Genomic DNA, 23,557 nt, shown 5'->3' with positions numbered 1-23,557 from the left:
CATTGGAGTCAACTCCGCCTATTTGGAGCTCCAGGATGGAGTCTCCGGGCTGCAAAAATACGCGGATTATCGTGACGTAATTAAAACTTGCATACGTTTCGTTAAATTTACCCCGGTAAAGGCGGGCTTCCCGAATGAAGATCCAATAAGCATCTCAGAAGCTTGTTCCACCGTCCAATGAATTGTCTCTACCAAAGAGAGAGGCGGAGATTGACGTGAAGTTACCGCGAAATTCCTGTGATCGCTCAGCAATTGTTTTAAGAAACTTTGATTATTCTACGTGTTTGATCCAAGACTTCAAGGACATGGAACAAGAACTGATAAAGCGTCTGGCAACTAAAATGGGAATTGGTTCTGCGAATGTTATCACGTAAGTAGGATTTCTGTAGCTTGATTTGGGGTCTCGTCTGCAATTTTTTGGGTAAGATGGAAATCGTGAGTAAAGGCCCATTGTGAAATTAGTTTAAAAAAAGTCAGCGGTGCAGCTAACCTAGCGGTTTGGAGCTCCCAGAAGCTGAGCCGCATATTTGAGATTACGGAGTGCGTTCTCTCGTGTCACGTGTAGCAGATTGTAGTTCTTTTTTTTCTGTCTCTCCAGAAAAGCAGAAGAATATCATCGGCTTTCGCAGGTCAGGTGTATGGCGCTGTCTACCCACACGACAGCAACGAGTGACGCGGTGATGTGCCTGGAACTGGCGGCGCTGCGAATGAAGCAACCGGTGGACAAAGTAAGGAGACCGGCTGGCGTATACAGAAGGCACACGACTCTGAAGTCGTGTTACTGAATGGACGTGTTCGGTTGCTCCTAATATCCGGACTCGGTTACCGAGCATTTCTGAACAAAGCCAATGCACGGATGTAACTGTCGGCTTCCTTAGGTGCCGTATATCTGAGATTCGAACGGAATCCCGAACTCCGATTGACTCGGCTGCCCAGAATATGCATTCCCTCCTCAGCTTCACGCCTTCCCCGCTGGCCCCATTATACCAATGCAGTGTGAAAGTTTTACATTTACTTATTTGGCTGATGCCTTTATCCAAGGCAACTTAAAACATTTATGATGTTTTGATTATGATCCATTTATGGAACACCGGTAGTTCAAGTGACTTGCTCCTGCAACCTCCTACGCCTGCCTTTTCCGAGAGGTGAGCCATTGACTTCATGCTTTTGTACTGCTCGCCTGCCTGCCTCTCTCGGTGAGTGCAACAGCAGATCTCTCATAACTGGACCATTGCTTCGGACTACACCACAATGGAGTAGCCACATTTTAGAAAAATTTGCTTTTAGCAAAAATATCGCCTAAGACAAATGAGCACCAAGAGTAGTTAGGACTGGTCATTATGAATGACTGTGAGTAAACCCTGAACTGGGCTGGCACCCTTTGCAGCATCGATTCCTGCCTTGTGCCTAAAGCTACCCGGACAGGCTTCACTTCTTTTTTTTTTTTAATCCATGTGCCGAATGATCCTATCCCACCATACAGTATGTGAACTATTTTTAAAGAAATTATTTTGCCAAATTTGTTTTATATTTGCCTTTATATTTGTTTAAAGTTATTCCATTAATTGCCTGGCACATTTGGATAAGTTTTAAGTGTAAGCACCAGTTGAACAAAGTTAATTTCCCATCCTACTTGCAGGCACAATGTGTCCGAGAAGTAAGAGTACCGCCAGAAACGTTCAGGGTAGAGTGCCTGAAGTGCTTTCATTGATTTCCAGTCTGCCCAGTCTGCTGCCAGCCGCTTTTGTTGACTCGATCATCTGTTAAAAGAAAAAGTCCGGTCACACAAACGATGCATCAGTTAAAAAGGCTTTCATTGAGTGCATCACAATGAAGATCCATATAGGTGGACAGCCAGGTCAAGGCTGAGAATATCTGATTGTATGCTATTAATATGCTGAAACATTGTAAGGAACGAAAATGTGTGTTAGCCATAAAGTGCATGTTTATCAACCCTGACTTTCCAAAAGTTTCTGAAAAGGGAGAGAGAGAGATGATCAGAGTACAAGAGCAGTGGCTTTATGGTTTATGTCAGCAGCCCAGTCAATGCTGTAAGTCTGTCCTTGTGTTTTTTAATACTTCCAAAACCTGCAGAAACATAAGTAAAAAATGCATTTACACCCAGCATAGACTTGACAGCAGTCGGACAACCTTTTAAATTAAAAGGAACTGCAGTCACGTCAGCTTTCCAGGAGAAAACCTTCTAATGTCTGTGGTGGGCCATTGCAATTTTTAAAATGCGTGAATTGATTATGAAGAAATGCCAGATTTGTTTTTTTGGTTAAGGTTTGCCTGAATTTAGTTTAAGTTTTAATTCCTTCAGGCCCTAAAGGAGTATTGTGCAGCATTTAACAGCCATTGGATCCTCCTTGCGGCCAGCTGTAGCGCATCTTCTCATGTTACACCACAAGCCCAGGGGTCTTCTTGTATTGTAGAGACTTCCTGGGTCATCCACATCTCTTTTTCCCAAAGCTGGAAAAGCTGACGCTTATTCGTGACATAAACAGACCCTTGTAACAATCCAACCTCCACTTTCATGGCTATGTTCTCTCTTACGTAAACACATGTGTTTGTTTCTGAAAGTGTAATGGATGTGGTCTTTGTTTCTTTCTCTGTCTAGGATTATGTGGTCAAACTGTCTGGATTAAATAAAAAGATATACCAGAATCGCCTAAGGTCCCTGGAGATGATGCTGGGTTTGAATTCACAGACTGGAATCCGAGACCTGGCAGTTCAGCATGGCTGTATGGAGGCAATAAATATGGCTGTGGAGATCCTGCAGAGGTGAGAAACCACACATACACTCCTGGTATTTTCTGACCGAGCCACTGGACATGAATTTCAGTTTTCCTGTCCTCCATATGCATCAGGCATTGATAGAGGTGATGTATTGTGACGGGGGTCAGACTTTCCACAGGTTTTAGGCATTCCTGGTCACAACTTGCACACTGTATGTGTCAGGATGATCTCGAAAATGAATCATTAAATCTGAATAAAACTTGAGAGAGATATTAGCATTGTAAAATATTAGAAGCCTTTTTTGTGATCAGTTTGTGATTGAAATAGCAGAAGTACATGGGTACAAAAACCATGAATAAAAACCACAAGGTAGAAATATAACAATAGCGACGCCTATGATTTTTTTTTTGGTGGGGGAGTAAAAACAATCCGTCTGTTTACGCAGTTAAAGTAAAATGAAAATTCAAAATTTCACGGTGGAACAAAATCCTGCATCAGACACATCTGACCTTTTTTGAATTGGGGAAGGGTACAGGTAATGGAGTAGATAACTGCCCATTTGGTAAAAATGAAAAACAGAGTACTAGGAAGGGAGGTGTGGGTCTAAAGTAGGAGGTGTGATCAAAAAATACGGTGAATGTTTTAAAAAAGAAACGTATATTGCAGTAAAAGATTTACAACTACTAGTCACCCTCAAAATACTCCCCTGCACTTCGAGTGCACTTATCCCAACGCTCCTGCCATTTTGCGAAGCAGTTCTGGAAGTTTTGTTTCGAGAGTGTCTTTAGTTGGGCTGTCATGGCTGCCTGGATGTCGTTAGTGGATTGAAATCGTCTGCCTTTCATGGTCATTTTCAATTTAAGGAACAGCCAGAAGTCGCACGGTGCCAGATCTGGCGAATAAGGTGGATGCGGACACAGCGTAATGTTTTTATTCGACAGAAATTGTCGTGCTAGAAAGGATGTGTGACAAGGAGCGTTGTCATGATGAAGAATGAAACCGTTTCAACATTTTCCTTGGTTATTGATGTTGAAGGACGTCCTGATCTTTTCTCGTTTTCAACCGTGTCGGGTCTATTACGAAATCGGTCAAACCACTTGTAAACAAAGTAGTGTCACCGTAAACCGATTTCAGCATCTGATGGCTTTCCTAAGATTTTTGCAATTTGAAACAAAATCTCATGTTAATGCGTTGCTCGATATCCATTATAACGACAAACTTGAACTCAACAGTGGCTCACAAACTCGGTTCTAGGATGGCCCTGTCAGAACCTTCATTGAATTGTTTGGCGTTGCTATTGGACGGTGCTCTGCATCAACGTTCTCCATACTTTTTGATCACACCTCGTACTGTGAGAACCGGACAATGCAGAATGACAGCTTAACCCTTAACTACCCGTACCATTTCTTATCTCATAAGTACTCGCATGGCGTACTTTATACACCATTGTTAAAATAGCTATTTATATGCACGCTCTGAGGTTCTAATATAAAATATTGCAATAATTTTAAATTGTACATGTTTCAAATGTAATTTAATACCATATTACTGAATAGTATGACACAGTCTAGGACTACCTGAAAATAAACCTGTTCCACTTCTCCAGTGCTCATTCAGGATTTGCACGGCTATCACATTTCACTTCAGTTGTTGAATGTTCTTTGCAGACCAAGTCATCGCAAGAAGACCATCTCCTCATTGCCACAAGTCACAAAGACACACTTCTCCTTCCCACTTCCTTCTGTCCTTGGGGATTTCCAGTTAGAATTGCCATATTCTACCCGTACCATATGGAACTTGTGACTGTGCATCTACTCATAAAACTGGCTGGGGGCACACTGGAGGGAAACCATTGCAACACTGTACTTGTCGTGAATCACGCTGAGGATGATGGTGGATGTTGCCGGTAGGTTTAAGTAAAAGAGGAGAGAGAGGTTAGGAGGACATGCTGATTCATCACATTGCTGCACCCACCACATGACAAACCAACTCAGGATCCCAGCATAGGCCCTGAGTGCAGCCTTGCAACAGGTGACACCTCAGCACCACACTAGTTCAGATGGAATGGAACCAGTGTGAGGTTTTGTAGGGTGGCTGGAGTGCCAATTCTGCCAACAACCCCCAGGTTTTTCCCTGCAGGTTGGAGGGCCTACTTGCAGAGCTGGATGCAGATTAATGTCATACCCAGGACAGAGCAATTGCAGGTTAAGGGCCTTGCTCAAGAACCCATCCCCACTTTTGGTGTTTGCTTCCGATTGTCAGTGGAGACCCCCTAGCCTCAGAACCACCACTCCGCCCAGGACGTTGGACAAAAATAGCTGAGATTGGTGTATAAAATACACCAGTTAAGGGTTATACCCTTAACTGGCTTTCTCCTGGATGGGTGCAGAAATAGGCATTGCATGGCGCACTGGATTGGCCGTTGTGGCACTGCAGTGACGTGCTGATCGTTAGACGCTCTTGAGCAATCCATGATTTCGGTGAGATGGTAGCAATTTGATCATCTTTTTGAAACTAGACAAGTTCATGCTGCTTTTACATGCCATGGATAATTTCATGCGCATGTTCTCCGTGGTGGTAGTACCTAGTACAGAGATCTCGGACCCTGTTCTTGTAGGACCACCATGGCTTTCACTTTTCACTGCAGCCACTTTCTTACTTTGTAACCAGTTACTGCCCAAATGTTATTGGTGTGATGTTAATTGACTCACTTTAAGACTCGAGATCAGGGGTCTCAAGGTCAATTGTTTGGATGACAGATAGCTTTAGGTTTTCACTGCAAGCAGTTTTATAGTTACAAGTGAGTTCCTGCTGTTAATAATACTGTATGTGTTACTGTATTTAATTTTATGGCTTTGCTGTACACAATACAGTAGGCTGCCCTAGCAACAAAGTGGCTGGCATGAAAAGCTGCGACCATCTAGGAACTGAATTTGAGACCTCGCCCTTGAAGGACGATTCCATGATCATTTTGTTACTATAATTCACAGATTTGTGAAGCAACGCTGACTTCTCGCCTTATTTAACTACAGTATAGAAAATTATATTTGGTGGTGAAGTGATGCCATAGCCGCTTAATGCGATTTATTTCCATGAAAACAATCGGGTAATACTTAATTACTTTCTGAGCAGATCGAGCAACAAGTCAGCAGCAACTTGTCATTTCTCCCAGAATTCTAACTGGAAATCCCCATGGACAGAAGGAAGTGGGAAGGAGAAGCGTCACAAAGAGTAACTCCAGAAAGTCCCATATTCTATGAGGGCAGCACCCGATTCTAACCAACAAGACAAGATGATCGTGTTGGATGATTTTTTTTTCGTTTTGGAAGTGCCCCATTGAAGCCGATTCTGATATTTACTTGGGGTATAGTTTCACAATTCAAAATGTCTTGCCCTTGCCTAGTTTACTATTGAAATCTGTAAATATTACAGATTCACGTGGGCATATGGTGAGCAGAGACAGAAGGCCTCTAACTGCACAATTATTTTTCAACAGTTTTATCCATCCATTTCCAAACTTGCTGAATGTCTGCAGGGAATGGTTTCGCTCAGAGCAGGAATCGGGAGTGAATGGCATGCTAGTGCACCTTTAGGACGCTCTTGTGGATGCTCGGAGTCCCCTGTAACCCTAACGTGCCCATTTTTGGGATGTGGAGAACTCCATACAGACCACCTAAGCCACATTTGTAACATGGGGCCATGGAGTGGTGAGTAGTAATGCTAACCACTGCACCACCACCATATCAGAGTTGAAAGGGAGGACAGTCTTCACTCTATCACATATATGTTACCAGACATCTTGAATAACATTACCTATCAATCTTGGTAGCTGACATTATTAATTGTGTCTTAACTGTAAAGCTGGTTCACATGAGTTCAGTTTGGCCAGGTAATCTTTCCAGAGGGGGAGTATATCGTGCATATGCTGCTCAACAGAGACCGTTTGGTGCACAAGTAGATATATTTCCCACTGGACCTTGTTGCCTGTTGCATCTCCGCCATTTTCTTCTGGTCAGCTGCGGAGCTGTCAGTTGGGAGCCGCTCCTTATTGCTGTTTTATGCCTTAAATCCTGGAATACTGTATATTGTCAGGGTGGGTCAGTGGCAGAGGTGCCTCTCCTACATCTGGCCTTGAGGTTCATTTCTTCCAGGTGTTATTCCTATTCTGTGTCCACTGCACAAGAGAGTCTTTAGCGCTACTTCTGAAGTCCTACTACTATTTTAGCAAGCCATGCGTTCCTCAGTTGTTTGCCCTTCTCCTTAGTGACAGCCAGAGACTTGCCTTTACTGCCTCCTCATCAACTCCTTCAGCTTCAGTCCTGTTACTCTAATGCCTCTTGGACTTTGGGTAGATGTTCTCACAAAACTTTGGCAAAGTACCTTCAACTCCATCTTCCCTTGCCTGCACTCAGCCACCAGCTTTGAATATTTCGACTTGTCTGCTTCCACCGTTCCTCCAGAGGTATTGTCAACCTGATCTGAGCTGCAGTTTTGATTGGTTGTGAGATTCATTTTCCACCAAAATGTTTAATCTGTAGAAAAATTGGTGAAGATCGGGTTTAGATTTCACTGTGAATCCATTTTGTATTCCTGTGTGTGCTGTTATGGAGTTATCCTGTCAAAATGCAGAACACAGATCACAGCAAAATTCTGTACAATTAAAGCCTCTAAGGGAAGGGTGACCTTACCTGCTGCAGCGTGGAGGGTTAGCCCTGACCATTACAGGTCCATGGATGCATTGTAGTAGACATTAAAAAAAAAAATAATAATAACATTATATTGCATAATGCCAACTGTGAGCAAGCCATCCATCCTTCCGTCTCTTTTCTGAACTATTTGTTCAGTGCAGGGTCACGTGGAGCAGGTGACTATACAGGCAACGTTGGCCAAAATATCATGGAAAAGAGACCAGATGTGCAAATAATAAAAATTCAAAGAAAATGCTAAGAACAAAAATGATAGTAACAGTTGTATAAACAAGTAGACAACCATTCCAGGTCTCTGGGGAGACCATAGCTGAATATCTTGAGCTAACCACTCGTCACACAGCCCAGAGAGGCCTCAGAAGGCTTGAACTTACAGATCTTATGAATCGTGATGGGACCAAGTGTCCCTTCTTCGGGACTACAGATAAGTAGATAAAACACGAGCAAACAGAAAAGACTGACAAAGATGATTAAACAATTCATACTTCTCATTTTTAACATCATCCAAAAACCAGGAATAATCTCTGGATTGGGCGTCAGTCCAGGACACACTTGTGTGCACTCACCCTTCCTCACTCATATGTGGGGCCCTTTAGGGTCACCAGTTAAACCAATGTAAAATTTTGAAATGCTGAAGGGAATACTGGACTACCCAGGGAACATCTACAAAAAGAAAGGATGGGGTTTATGTGTCGGTCGGGTTTAACCACAGAGGTGGAATTCAACATAACTTTTTCTTCCATGTCACTGCGTCAGGCCTTCTCCTGCTTTGCCAGTCTCTCATCATGCAGCGAGGCACAGATCCTCCCTCTCGTCTGGGCCGTTTGCACACTTGTAACCGCAGCGTAGGGATGTCACCTCAGTAATAGTGCCGAGTTTCAGCCTGAGCCTTTCAGGCCTGCCCAGTCTTGCACTCCATATGCAGCAGTGCTTCAGGTAATGTGGGGGCCAATTCTCTGTGTTGATGACAACAGAAATATTACAAACATGTGCAGACAGACTAGGCAGTGGTCTATGGTGTGGTGAATTTGTCCGTTCTTTTCTGATATTTTTACAGTGAATTGTAATTGCCTGTCTTTTCAGAGGTCACTTTTTTGATGAGTTCCCTGTTAACCTGTTCTCTGGATGGCCAATATGGCAGCTAAAGTAACTGGTGCAGTCGCTTATGGCAGATTTTGCTTTGCTGTTTTCTGGAGTGTTTATTAAGTCTTGGTTCTCTTTTAGAAGAGAGTAAATTGCCCTGTTCATTTTAAGTGGGGGAGTTCATCCATCTCGAGATCTTGTTCTGAATGATGGAAGAAGGCTGTGTCAGCACGACAGGCAGGAATGGAGCAGCGGCAGCTTTTCTGTGTGCGCTTCATCATTTCGTGGTGGTGAAGTGGGAAGTCTAAAGATGAAAATCTCGGCTTACCGATCAGGCTACATCTCTGTCTTCGCCTGTGATCATCTGCGTAATAACAGGAAGAATGAGATCACAAGTACAGGCAGCAGGCTTCCTCATAGTTCTGCTGGGCTGACCTCCCGTGATAGGGTGAGAAGATCAGCGATTTGAGTGAGCCTCTGAGTAGAAATTGTGCTCTTCTGGATCGAGAAGAGCCACTTGAGGTGGTTTGGGCATGTTTTGTAACGATGAATAGGCAGCTCCTCTTAGAGCTACTGCAGGCACATCCCACTGGGTGGAGACCCTGCGGCAGACCCAAGACACGCTACAGGGATTGTAACTCTTGAATGCTTGGGAATTCCTCAGGAAAGGCTGGAATCTTTATGTGGGGACAAGGAAGTCTGGGCTGACCTGCTGCCACTGTGACCCTCATCAGAAAAAGCGGCTGAGAAGAAGACATGAAATGTTTATTACAAAGGTAACATTCATCAACCACTCACTTGATCAAACGTTTTTGTGTATCCGGAGTGGCCACAGTTGGCATGTAATGTAAGGATTGAGCGTTTTACTCCATGAATTTATTTTGGGCTTTTCTTGAGATAGTTGGGCTTAAGAGAACAGAACGTTTATCAAAAACGTCAAAAGGATCTAAGTTAAATGAACCTTGACATTGTTGTTTATTAAAGCAACTAGGGGGCTCCGCCCCCTGCTCGCTTCGCTCGCCAACCCCTGGTGTTGGGAAATTACAAAGAGCGCGATGTATGAATGAGAAATAGCATAGTGTGAAGGTGTAGATGACGCATATAGGAAGCAAACAATTCAGTGTTTGGTACAGTGTAAAGGTTTGGCATGGAGCATTTATGACCTTAACTTTAACGTCAGATGAACGTCGAACTCGTGAGAAGGCAACATAAAGTTGTCCATGTCCAAAAACGGGCTCAGAGAGGTAGATGCCAACCTTGTCCATGGTTTGTCCTTGTGATTTGTTGATGGTAATGGCAAAGGCAGGTGTAATGGGGAACTGTCGCCGTTTAAGTGTAAAAGGTAATTCCAGGTTAGAACTTGTAAGGTCAATTCTAGGAATTAGAACAGTATTGTTAGCATGTGATCCTGTAAGAACTGTTGCTTGAATAACATTGTGTGTCATGGTGTTGACGGCTAAACGTGTGCCATTGCATAAACCCTGTGTAGTGTTAAGGTTTCCTAATAGCATGATTATTGTTCCGTTTTTAAGGCTAAGATTGTGTTGTGGAAATTTTGCTTGGTTAATAGTGTTCAAATATTCTAAGGGGAAATTAAGATGGTCATTGTTGTCATCAGAGTCAAGTTTGTCAGAGCTTAGAAAGAGCCGTGCCCCTCCAGGAAGTAATGAAATGACCTGGTTATTAATGTGATGCACATGAATATTTTTTGGACAGAATATAGTCCGTTGTGTTAAAAGGGGTATTTGGTCTAATGAGATTGTTGTTCCAAATATCTCCGTAAGTAAGTCGTCGCAGATAAAGGGTTGAGGAATTGTAATAATATCTGGGTGAAGTACATCTGTATTGGTGAGTATACCATCTCTCAGTTGTAATAAGCAATTGTTATATGCGGGATCTGGACATCGCATGTTTTGTACTACGTGTAGCTTTTGAAAGCAATGCCAATTGTCCGCGTAAGATTTTTTTGAAGCGCGTTGTAGGTGACGTGAATTTTTTTTTTTGATGCGGGTGCGTGTTTGTGGTCCTGTTACTCAAGCCGTCTAGTTTTGTACCCGTGATCGTGAATTGATGACTTGTTTGATCTTTATCGTTAGGAAAATGGATAAGTAATAAGGAGGATCGCACTCACTGTTAATATGCGGACTGTTCGTTTCTTCGTATTATCACCAATCAGGTCTCGCGCCTGTATATGTATTGTAGTTCGGTCTCTTGTTGTTTATGTATGATGTCGTCGCCTATTTTAAGGTGGACTGAATAATAGTTGAGCGCATGGCATGTGGAGCAATAGCTAAGCACTGTCTAAAATCTCCTCCTAATAAAAGTACCTTTCCTCCAAAGGGAAAATGATTATTCATCAACGGAATGCCAATTGTCCGCGTGTTTTAAGGTGGACTGAACAATAGGTGAGCGCATTGCATATGGAGCAATAGTTAAGCACTGTTTAAAATCTCCTCCTAATAACAGTACTTTTCCTCCAAAGGGAATAGTGTATTATTATTTATCAACGTTTGTAGAAGTTTATCAATGGTGTTGAGTAAGTGACTGGATGCCATTGTAAATTCATCTATAATTAATAGTGTGGCAAGACGGATGTCACGTGCATTGTTACTGTTCATTTTTATAGTGGATACCGATGTTTCTGTGATTGGGACCGGTATTTTGAATAAGGAGTGACGTGTTTTTGGAGCCGAGACATTTTTTCTTCCGCGGTTTCAGAAGCTTGTTGTAGGTGCAGACGTGATTTGTGCATATTTGCGTTCTTGATTTGTTTCAGGGTGCACTGTTCCAATGCGATGTAATATTTGTCCACATACGCGAAAGCAGTATGGGCCATTGCCTTCTGGTGGCCTGATATTTACTCCGGTAGATGCAAAAGCAAATGAACTATTGTAGGATCTAATGCAGTTCGTAAAGTTTCTAGTTTCAGGTACTTCGATAGTTAGAAGCTTCTGTAGATATTCAGGATATGAATGTAAAGGAGGCAGGCTAATTTGACCCTTTTGACAACAACGTGTAAATTCATTACTTGTATTGCCAGTTGTTTCTTCAGGGAAGTTAAGTGAATGACAATGATTGCAAATGACATTCATTAATCCCAATGAATTTTCATGAATAGTGGACTTATTATTGAACGCGTTGTCAGCTAACTGGCGCAATCGTTTAGCAGGTGTCTGTCGTTGATGTCCTTGACGTGTATGTTTTGCTTGTGGCGTTTGAGAGGCGCGTCGTTGTATGTGCAGGATTTGGGACGTGCTTTTCTGGAGCTGTAATGGATTTGCCTGTGCTGTGTGAGAAGCCCGTTGCAGTTTACGGCGTTCATTGTTTGTATTGAGCCTTGCCCGTTTTTGTATGTCGGTTAATCTGTGAGCCTCGAGGTGTTTCGTTTTGAACCCTTGCTTATTTGAGCTTTGCGTTTTTGGAGCCGAGACATTTTTTCTTGGCGCGTAACCTCACTTTTTTTTTATCTCTGTTAGTGGAGGGGGTGTTTGTGTGTGGTGGGTCTGAATCCTCTTTTTTGTGTGCGTACCGTTTCGTGTGCTATGTGGCACTTGCGTCTGACTCCTTTCTTTTTGGTTTTCTAGGGGCGCGTCGCCTCATTTCTTATTTCAGTTACTGGAGGGGGGCTTTGTGTGTCGTGGGTCTCAATCCTCTTCTTTGTGTGTGTTCCGTTCTGCGCCTCGTCTTATTTTACGTTGCTTTCCATCCGGTTTGTTGTTGCTTGGGGGGGGGGTTTGTGGGGGCGCCTGCGCAGTACGTCTTTTGCGTCCACGGCCCATTTCCGGATGTCCCTGCGTCCATCCGGTTTACCATTCTCGTTTAGTAATATGGATGTGCCCATTCGTCTCCTCGCTGTATGCAATTTGGTAAACTAACATTTGGGGTTTTAACTTTGTGCCCAACGTGGGTCCTCCCATGCAGGAATGCAAATTGGCCAGCCAGTGCCCTCCAACATCCCCATTTGGCAGCAACATTCTCCAACTTGTCCCTGTTGATTTTTTATCATTTTTAGATCATCCTTAAATGATCTGGGCCATGTCCATCTAGGATGTCCCCTAGACAGGTACTCACTGCATGACAGTGTTGGTCTGTCTGTGACCCAGCGTGCGTAGGATATGCCTGGCCAGACAGATCCTGTGCTGTATAATTATGTCTTGTAACTTCTGGACTCCACTATGCCTCAGGATTTCATTATTCTTTATGTGTTGTTTATAACTAACACCACCATATATTTTTTTTTTGGAGACATCTTTGATGAAATGCATTTAGTTTATGGGTTATTCTCATTGCAGTGGTGTAGCTTGAGGCCTGTAGGTCCACTATACTATATAGGTGTAGTTTTATTTTAGTTGAGATGTTCTCTGAGCACCAAATGCTACCCTGAAATACTGACAATTCGACACTTCACATTGTTCTTGACACCACCATCAGTGGACATTTGGCTGCCCAGATAGACTGTTTTTGAGACTTTGTTCCCCAATCTGAATATGATTGTCGGACTGTAAATGAATAAGCATGATCTTCATTTTATTTATGTTAATGCACGGTTGTGCATTTTTTGCCATTTTTATTTCCTGTGGTCTGCTTGTGAACGCTTGCAGCTGATTTGATGTTCCTGCTGACAGGACGATGTCTTCTGCTGCTTGTGCCCAAGCAGACGCCACTTACCATAAGCTTGTTTAAATTGAACTGGAAAGAATTTCCTTTTCATTTCTGCTCTTTTACAGGTATGAATCAAGTTTGAGTGAAGCACAACAGAATGATCTTGACCTGTCAAGGCCTCTCTTTACCACAGCGGCGCTCTTCACGGCATGCAAGTAAGTTGGATCAATAAGCCATTGTTGTGTAGGCTCTCAGGGTCCCGGCATTAATCCCTTGCTGTTGCAAGACGGACGGCTTGTCTCATTCTGCTGTGAGTGTTGAAGAGAGCTTTATTCCCTTATTCTTTTCCATGTCAAGTAAAGGCTAACAAATCCATTTGGGAAACCATGTGAAGGTTCTACTGTATATAAAACCAGGATTAACAGATGGTGAAGAGTTGATAAATGAACATATTACATAATTTTTAAACGTCATAAAAGAGTAACTCAATTGGCTAACGAGTATTAATAAGTATTGAGCTCTACTTTAAAGGACATAGAAAAGGCGCCTAATTGCATAGCATGAAGATTGAAAAGCAGACGATAGCACATCTGCCCTTATTTATTCTACCTTTCCTAAATGTAAAAAAAAAAAATCCAATTTTCCGATTGGGCATTACATGCTTTCATTTTACACTCCTCTCTACGCACTGTGTGCTTCATGCAATTACTTCTCTCAACCTCATTATGAAGAATTTAGCTTTGTGTTATATTTTGTGACTAGCTGTACCCCCGCGGCTCTGCCCACGTAGTAGTGAAACAAGACAAATTTTAAAAGTCAATACACAAAAAGGTATTGCTAAGCTAAGTGGAGGCAAGTTACACTCCAAAACGCAGTGGTAGACCGACTCCCCACTCCTGACCTGACGCTTCCCCTTCCCCTCGACTTGGATTAGTGCGAATATATAGCTCTTGCAAGTGAACTATGATTGTTAGTGTGACGACGGAAGTCGCAAAATCAACTGGAATGTTCAAGTAAATTCTAGAAAAAAAAACCCGCTCTAAATCCTTTAAATAGTTCTCTCGTTCGCTAGCTAAGCAGATGTAAGGTAAGCCCTGAGGCTGGCGTGTGAGTGAGGAGGGCTCCACTCCCTCCTCTTGGTCCGCTGCGTCTGTTTCGGATTTGTGTGGAATATATCACTCCTGCATGCGAATTATGATACACAGCGCAATGAGAGAGGTCGCAAAATCAACCGGGATGTTCAAGCAAATTATACAAAACAACCAGATCTAAATCCGTTAAGTAGTTCTCTCGCGAAAAGCAGACAGACGTTGGATTTATATAATACAGGTGCTGGTCATAAAATTAGAATATCATGACAAAGTTGATTTATTTCAGTAATTCCATTCAAAAAGTGAAACTTGTATATTAGATTCATTCATTACACACAGACTGATGTGTTTCAAATGTTTATTTCTTTTAATGTTGATGATTATAACTGACAACTAATGAAAGTCCCAAATTCAGTATCTCGGAAAATTAGAATATCAATTAAGACCAATGCAAAAAAAGGATTTTTAGAAATGTTGGCCAACTGAAAGGTATGAACATGAAAAGTATGAGCATGTACAGCACTCAATATTTAGTTGGGGCTCCTTTGGCCTGGATTCCTGCAGCAATGCGGCGTGGCATGGAGTCGATCAGTCTCTGGCACTGCTCAGGTGTTATGAGAGCCCATGTTGCTCTGATAGTGGCCTTCAGCTCTTCTGAATTGTTGGGTCTGGCGTATTGCATCTTCCTCTTCATAACACCCATAGATTTTTCTATGGGGTTAAGGTCAGACAAGTTTGCTGGCCAATCAACAACAGGGATACCATGGTCCTTAAAACCAGGTACTGGTAGCTTTGGCACTGTGTGCAGGTGCCAGGTCCTGTTGGAAAATGAAATCTGCATCTCCATAAAGTTCGTCAGCAGCAAGAAGCATGAAGTGCTCTAAAACTTCCTGGTAGACGGCTGCGTTGACCTTGGACCTCAGAAAACACAGTGGACCAACACCAGCAGATGACATGGCACCCCAAACCATCACTGACTGTGGAAACTTTACAATGGACCTCAAGCAACTGGATCCTGTGCCTCTCCTCTCTTCCTCCAGACTCTGGGACTTTGATTTCCAAAGGAAATGCAAAATTTACTTTCATCAGAGAACATAACTTTGGACCACTCAGCAGCAGTCCAAAGGCGAGACGCTTCTGACGCTGTCTCTTGTTCAAGAGTAGCTTGACACAAGGAATGCGACAGCTGAAACCCATGTCTTGCATACGTCTGTGCGTGGTGGTTCTTGAAGCACTGACTCCAGCTGCAGTCCACTCTTTGTGAATCTCCCCCACATTTTTGAATGGGTTTTGTTTCCCAATCCTCTCCAGGGTGCGGTTATCCCTATTGCTTGTTCACTTTTTTCTACCACATCTTGTCCTTCCCTTCTCCTCTCTATTAATGTGCTTGGACACAGAGCTCTGTGAACAGCCAGCCTCTTTAGCAATGACCTTTTGTGTCTTGCCCTCCTTGTGCAAGGTGTCAATGGTTGTCTTTTGGACAACTGTCAAGTCAGCAGTCTTCCCCATGATTGTGTAGCCTACAGAACTAGACTGAGAGACCATTTAAAGGCTTTTGCAGGTGTTTTGAGTTAATTAGCTGATTAGAGTGTGGCACCAGGTGTCTTCAATATTGAACCTTTTCACAATATTCTAATTTTCCGAGATACTGAATTTGGACTTTCATTAGTTGTCAGTTATAATCATCAAATTAAAAGAAATAAACATTTGATTAAACATCAGTCTGTGTGTAATGAATGAATCTAATATACAAAGTTTCACTTTTTGAATGGAATTACTGAAATAAATCAACTTTGTCATGATATTCTAATTTTATGACCAGCACCTATATATATTGTGGCAGGTGGCTGGCATTCATGCCCAGCTGGGACGCCCCTGCACACTATATTCAGGGGGAGCAGCCCTGGACACTACAATACCTCCCCCTGGACGCTAGATGGCTGCCCCCCGGGGTGGAGCAGTGCCTCGGTTTCCCACAGGGCTCCCTGGGAATTGGAGTTGGGTGCAGCCCTGTTGGGTCCTGCAGGCACTGCCAGGGGGTGCTGTGTTAATAATTAATAATAATTCTTTGCATTTATATAGCGCTTTTCTCACTACTCAAAGCGCTCAGCAATTGCAGGTTAAGGGCCTTGCTGAAGGGCCCAACAGAGCAGAGTCCCTTTTGGCATTCGGTGCAGATCCCTAGCCTCAGAGCCACCACTCCATCCTGTGTTTGGGACTCCTGAGCCCATGTGGGCAGCATATGCGTCACACCCAGAAGTGCAGCTGCAACTCGGTGATCAAACATCTGGAGCACTTCTGGGTGAACTATAAAAGGAGCCAGCGACCACCACTCAGCGGCCACAGCCTGGTGGAAGGAGGACAAGGTTGCCTGGGAGGAGTGGTGGAGGAAGAAGAAAAGAATTAGTGTGTTTTTGTGTTGCTGTTTTTGGGACTGTGCTGTGGCTGGGGAACACGGGAAAGACGTGCCCTCAGCTGAATCAAAATACATTTGTGTTTTATTTTTACGTGTGCCTCCGTGTCCATCTCTGTCGGGTCGGGCGCCTATATAGTGCCTTTTCACAGCAGATACTGCCCACACTAGAATGGAGCCCTCTTGCACAGAGCCATGAGGCATCATTGTTAACCATTTAACTACCATGTTATCCCCCTTTTTTGTTCTGTAACATGTTTTATAATTTTTCACAGCAGTGCATCTCATTTAGGTAGAACTTGGGAGAAATTAAATTTTGAATATATTCGAATACTGCAGCATCCTGGAAACTGCCAGATGTTTCTCTGCATTCTCATGTGGCTTCAGCTTTAAGAGAGACACCAGTAATAAGCTTTCCTGCGGCACTCTTCATCTAATCACCATATTTAACAAAGTTCTGAAACTTGGAGCTCTCTAATCAAAGACCTCACGATGTGCCGAGAACTGTTTATATTTTCCTGTTTTTAGTTTACATTTCCAACTCAAGCCAATTTATCTCTAGATTGCTTCAGGACAGCAGGACACCATATTGTACCGACTGTACTTTAGCTTAAGTACAGTTTGATATTTAGACAATGATTTTTTAATTTTGCAAGAACATACAGTATTTCAATAATGGTGTTATTCACATTAGTCATTGGGTTGTGACGGTTGAACTCACTAAACATGCTTTCTATATGACACCAAAGGCACTTGTAAAAAATATTTTATAAACCTGAACTTGCCCAATAATTGCATTCTACATGTCGTGGATGGAATTTGATAAAAGATAAAGTAACCTCCTTATTCTAAACTAATCTGCTCAGCAAAAAATGTGTACAGTATGACACATTGCTGGAGCAACCCAAAAGCTGCGTCTCTTTTTTATTTATTTATGTATTTTTTGGTAATTTTGTTTCTAAACAACTTCCTGCTCTGTATGATTATTGTCTCCCTAGATGTATGAAAATGAAAGCTGACAAGACAAAATTAGTAGCAGCATCTGGAGCAAAAAAAGGCATCTTTGACCGACTCTGCACCCTGATGGAAAAATTTGGACAGCAGCGATGCAGTAAGTTTATTCCTAAACAACCGGATAATAATAATAATACATTTTATTTATATAGCACCTTACCCATGCTCAAGGCACAAAGTGGATTGGCAAAGGATGGCTAGGACAAAGTGGCTCATATTTTCTCCATTAACGCTGAAGCACTCATTTGCGGTCCATAACTTCTGAATAACACTTTGATCCTCGGTTTTCTTTGTATGCACGCATTAAGAGCTTAAGAAATGTTTTTCTGCTCGCCTAAGCAGGAGATCCAGTACAAGGAAAGCCTCATTCATTTATTTTCAGGAGTGCTGCTAAAAGCTGCTTGTCATATTTAAAGTACTGTAAATTCAAGTCTGCCTCTTTATTATTTTTAATGGTATATTGCAGATTTCCTTTTACATTTCTGTATCTAGTAAGCATTTTGGCTTCAGGCTACAAATTTAAAACATTGACGGTTACTTTGTCTTGTTGCTTAGCTCAACTGTTTAGAGACCTGAAAGGTTACAGATAAAGGAAGAGCAACATCATTGTTTGCTAATTGAAAATTTCCTTGGGTTTAAATTGGGGTCTCAAACTAAGTACCCAGAGGTCCATTCTGATTACAGGATTTCATTTTTTTAGAAGTCCATTTTTACTCTATGGATTCCTTTCACTTTCTAATACTGTAGGATTTCCCTTTCTAAGAATGCAACCAAACGGTCTTGTGGACCCCAGTGAATTACTCTGTACACTCGCAGATGAGTTCTCCCGCGGATAAGTCGGGACTTGATTTACCGTATAATTTCCAGTATTTTTTAATGTCGGTTGTTTAAGTCGAATGTGTAAAACTCACTCTATTGGTATAAGGGATTATGATATGCTAACGCTCACCTGAGAGAGTAACCACGTAGCACACTGCCTTTTTTTTTTCTATGTACCGTGCCTACGTGACCACACAGTATTATCCAAACTATTCTGAAGTGACGTTTGCACTGTTTTGTGTTTTTTGTATCTCACGCCCTCATACACCTTTATCATAAAAGCATCCCTTATCTACGATGGAGCGTTCGATCAGATGAAAATATGACGCTGGTTTTAAATTAAACGTCTTTGAAGTAGCGAAAGAAATTGGTAACTGCTCTGCTGTAACAAACTTCGATGCGCCTGAGAAACTGGTGTGAGATTGGAGGAAGATGTAAAAAATAAAAAATTAAGTGTCGCATTTTTGAACGGGCGTATAAGTCGCAGTCTGATTTTATGATCAATTTTAAGGGTTTCAAGACCCGACTTATACACGAGTATATACGATAGTACTTCTCAGTCTTACACTTCCTTTTTTTTTTTTTTTCCTTATTTCATATTTATTTCAAAATATTTATGATGAGATTCAAATATAATTCGCCAGTCACAGGGTGGTTTTGTTATTATTTGTTAATTGGCAGTTGATTCAATAACAAGTAATGCTTAATAATAAAATTATCAACTAAGGATTCTGAATTTTATAAAGCAAAAAATGAAGCCAATAGGGTACAATCAGTTAGCAATACTAGTTGTGATTAGGATACAGACAGAACTAATATGAGCAAAATCTTTTAGTATCTACAGCCCTCCAATAACTGAATTTGAGACCCTTGTTTTAAAAATACAAAGTATAGAAAGGACTTGGTGATAAGAGCTACTGCTAATAGCATGGCATTCCTATTCCAAAAATCTGATTAGGTGTGAGATCTTATTGTATTGAACAACAACTAAAAGAAGCGGCCATTTACTGTGTAATTCTTGAATAGTGACCAGGAAATTCACAATATCACCATTATCAAGCCCCCCACCAGCATTTTTGGCACTTCGACCTTCAGTTAACTAAAATACCTAAATATAAACATTGGTGTTATGAATAGATAATTTTTTTTAATAGTTTGTTCCTGTGAAAGAAAGTTTACTAGATCAAAAATAAAAACCACAACTTTCTTGATATTTTAGTTTATAATTTAAAAATGGAATAAAAATCTGAAAATATAACAATATCACATTAAAGTTTGATAAATTCTGAAAAGAATGATACCAAACATATATATGTAGGTTTAAAAAAAAAAAACCCGATTCTAAAGCGTGACAAAAAAACATGACATAAAACGTTGCACAAAATTGTTGCACTTTTACGCTTAGGATTATATATATATATATATATATATATATATATATATATATATATATATATATATATATATATATATATATATGTAATATATAATGAGTAGATAATTATTTGAAAGTGTGTTTTAATTGTCACTCCTATGCTCTGTCCTCTAGAACAGTGGTCCCCAACCTTTTTGACAGCAAGGACCACTTTATTAGATGCAAATTTTTCCACGGACCGGTCTTTGGGGGTCAGTTTTATACACAATTTACAGAACATTTCTATTATTATTAAGCAGTTCGCATACATTTCCAACCCGAGATTTTTCTCTTTTTTTTTGCATATAACAAAGACATATGCTTTGCATTTGCCAATCCAACAGATTGCACATCACAAACATTAACACTGCAATCTTTTTTTCGTGTCTGCCATTTCTATAGGAGGGTGACAATGAGTTAAATTCCAATGGATGTTTTTCAAATGTTGACAAGCAATAAGCAAAAGGAATCAATGAAAACCACAGAAAACAAAAACAGTACGAAATTTTTTTTTTTTTTTTTACAATGTTTCTGTTTGGGGGTCATTGTGTAAATGTGTACAACTGAGCTGCGACCACAGATCTAACTGCTCTGTGGATGATTCGTTCAAGCATTTCAAGGTCACTTCGTTGTAATGAATGCATCTGCTGAATGTACTTCATAGTAACGCAATTTCTATAGACTCGTGTCGTATGGGGAAACTGTCGGGACCATAAAAATAACTTTGTCGTAATACTCTCTCACCTCGGTCGCTCTCCTCTCTGTGCATCACTGCAAAGCCCCACCCGCCAAGCGTTCTGAAAAGTCTGAGTAAGTCTCCGTTGCCGGCAGTTCTCTCGCGGCCCGGCTGTCAGACGGCTGCGGCCCACGGGGGTTGGGGACCCCTGCTCTAGAAGGTTCTATTTATTTCTGAATCTTTTGAATGACTATGCACAGTGGAAGCAGCTAGCCTGACAGTTTTAGGGTCTCCTGTAAGTTGTGCTACAGCACAGATTTGATTTGTTTTTGTTTTTATTTACACTTTCAAACAGGTGAGCTTGAAGCAGAGAAAAAAACAGCAAAACCAGTAAGCAAGAGACAACAAACATTTCCAGACAGCCCATTGGACAATGAAGGTTTGTTCAATTAAAGTAACGTTTATAGTCTAAGAATGGGAAATCTCTTAAGTCCACATAGTTTTGTTTTTTATCTTCTTCTGTGGGTAATTGTTTTCAGGTAATCTAAAAAGAATATTACTGAAACTATGAATCTGTCCTTTCAGGAGTGCCAAGTTTGTGAAAAGAGGAATTACGGATTTCTAATAGTATATTGCAGCACATTAATAGTTTATTTGAATAGCTTGTTGTGTGTAATGCTAATCATACGTCTGTAATTGTGGATTCAGTCTTAACTATACCTTGGGAAGGAAGGGAGGAGGGTACACGGGTGATGTGATCAGGGTGCTGCTTTTGTATGGGTACTTGGGAGATTGCATTTTTAGGGTTGTCCATGTTTCTTTTCTAGGTGAAGGGATAACAACCAAACAAAAGCAGCAGAAAACTGAAGTGGTGGGGTCCACCAAGCCAGACTATGAGGAGTGGAAGCGAAAAATACTTGCAAATGCAGAGAAAGCCCGGAAGGCAGATGTATAGCACCTCAGAAATGACTAAAGCTGTGACAGAGCTCCATTATGTGATTATGAAAGCAGAAAAATGTGTTTTTAAGCCACAGCTTTTTATATTCTCATACGTTGTGTGTTTTTTTACTTAAGTATATGGACTCTTCAAAAGGTAACGTTTTGTGTTACACTTTTAGGAAATTTTATTTATATTGATAGCTTGATTTATGATGTAATAGATCAGTAGACAAAATCTTTACTAAATTCAAAATTTACATAAAACTAAACATGTAATGAATGAGTAAGGAGGAAAAACTTCATAATGTACTTCACTTGTTGTGTCTCTCAGGAATTCCGAAATACTGAACATTTAATAGGGAGTGAGTGCAAAAGGCTCCGTCATTCCCATGGTACGGTCTAACAGCTGGCCAGCCTCTGCTCTGGTCGCAAGTGGAGCGCAATGGCAAGGTACAGCCAGGAAAGTTGATTTGTTTGAATGAAATGGCAAAATAATATTCATGTTGATTAATGTTGGTTATTTTTAAAAATTTACCAGTGCATTTCTAAAATCTGTGCATCCATTTTAAAGTAAAATTTTGCTAATTACCATCAAGCTGTGGAGATATAAAGCAGTAACAACTTGCGAACTCAGTTTAAGTGAGTAGAAACATTGTTTTATATTATAAGCATCCACAGAGACATAAAATGAGAACACAATTCTGTTGTTACTTTTTTTTTATTCCAGTAAATAGCTTTTACTATATGATACTGGGTGGGAACCTGCTGCCAAAAATATTTAATATAGAATTAATCATGACCAGTTTAAGATAAATGGATATTGTACTTGGTGCGCCTTGGAAGTGGCCAGGACTTACTGAGTTATAATGGGATCATCAAATTGGGCTGCTGTTAATAAAAATTACAAGTGAGAGAAGTTTGCCATGATGCACAATTGCAGGTTAACTCTGCCACATCTCTTATTGTAACGTTAAGTGTACTCATTTTACCTGAGCCAGTTATGTTAAAATTATAAGCAAATATTATTTTGTAATTCGCTTGTTTTTAAAAAGTTTAATAAAAAACATTCAAAATGCTAATGGTAATTTTGACCTTTCTATCCTATAATGTTATTTAGTATACTAATTTATTAATGTTTCTATTCCTTCTGGGGCCCAGTTAAATATTATGAAGAATTCATCTTTTTGATATCCAGGAACCTCAAAAAGATTTATGATTTATATAATTCTGTCATGTTTCAGAATTTGCCATATATACTGTATAACAGACCTGAAATAATGCTGCACACATAATCTGGGTTAACCCATTATTTCATTTTAAAAATAAAGTAGCAACATGTTGCATGCAGTCTTTAAAAAAAAAACAGTCTTATGTTAAATAGACAATGCAGTGATCTAGAAAGAGACTTGCCATGAATAATTCATATCATGAAGTTTATATACATATATATATATATATATATATATATAATATAATGTGTGTTTGTGTGTGTGTGAGTGTGTATTATTTATATAAAATAGATATATAAAATCCTGCTGGATATCTATACTGATATGGACTGGAAAATGTGTTAGGAACGAAAGGATGCCACATTGTTTGATGGAAATGAAAATTATCAACCTACAGAGGGCGGAATTCAAAGACACCCTGAAAATCAAAGTGAAAAAATGATGCAACAGGCTAGTCCATTTTGCCAAAATTTCATTGCAGCAACTCCAAATCATACTCAGTAGTTTGTATGGCCCCCACGTGCTTGTATGCATGCCTGACAACGTCAGGGGGGTTCATGCTCCTAATGAGATGACGGATGGCGTCCTGGGGGATCTCCTCCCAGATCTGGGCCAGGGCATCACTGAGCTCCTGGACAGTCTGAGGTGCAACCTGGTGGCGTTGGATGGACTGAAACAATGTCACAGAGGTGTTCTATTGGATTTAGGTCAGGTGAGCGTGGGGGACAGTCAATGGTATCAATTCCTTCATCCTCCAGGAACTGCCTGCATACTCTCGCCACATGAGGATGGGCATTGTCGTGCACCAGGAGGAACCCAGGACCACTGCACC

At 41.0% G+C, this 23,557-nt stretch overlaps 1 protein-coding gene across 1 annotated transcript; it reads left to right on the top strand.

Annotated features, from left to right (window-relative positions):
- Positions 1–186: 186 nt before the first annotated feature.
- orc6 (origin recognition complex, subunit 6) lies at positions 187–22,488 on the top strand. Its single transcript, XM_028809656.2, has 7 exons — positions 187–370; positions 599–728; positions 2,621–2,784; positions 13,256–13,345; positions 17,633–17,745; positions 20,913–20,996; positions 21,385–22,488. Exons 1-7 carry the CDS (start codon positions 306–308, stop codon positions 21,510–21,512), a joined length of 774 nt encoding a protein of 257 aa, XP_028665489.1. The 5' UTR covers positions 187–305; the 3' UTR covers positions 21,513–22,488.
- The last annotated feature ends 1,069 nt before the right edge of the window (positions 22,489–23,557 follow it).

Source organism: Erpetoichthys calabaricus, chromosome 9 (genome assembly GCF_900747795.2).
Source record: "Erpetoichthys calabaricus chromosome 9, fErpCal1.3, whole genome shotgun sequence".
Taxonomy (NCBI): domain Eukaryota; kingdom Metazoa; phylum Chordata; class Cladistia; order Polypteriformes; family Polypteridae; genus Erpetoichthys; species Erpetoichthys calabaricus.
This window is presented reverse-complemented; position numbering and strand designations above follow the sequence as displayed.

Coding starts and splice junctions, on each gene's coding strand:
- orc6 (XM_028809656.2), top strand. CDS start 306: ATGGAACAAGAACTGATAAAGCGTCTGGCAACTAAAATGGGAATTGGT. Junction 371..598: donor GGTTCTGCGAATGTTATCAC/GTAAGTAGGATT, acceptor CTGTCTCTCCAG/AAAAGCAGAAGAATATCATC. Junction 17,746..20,912: donor ATTTGGACAGCAGCGATGCA/GTAAGTTTATTC, acceptor ACTTTCAAACAG/GTGAGCTTGAAGCAGAGAAA.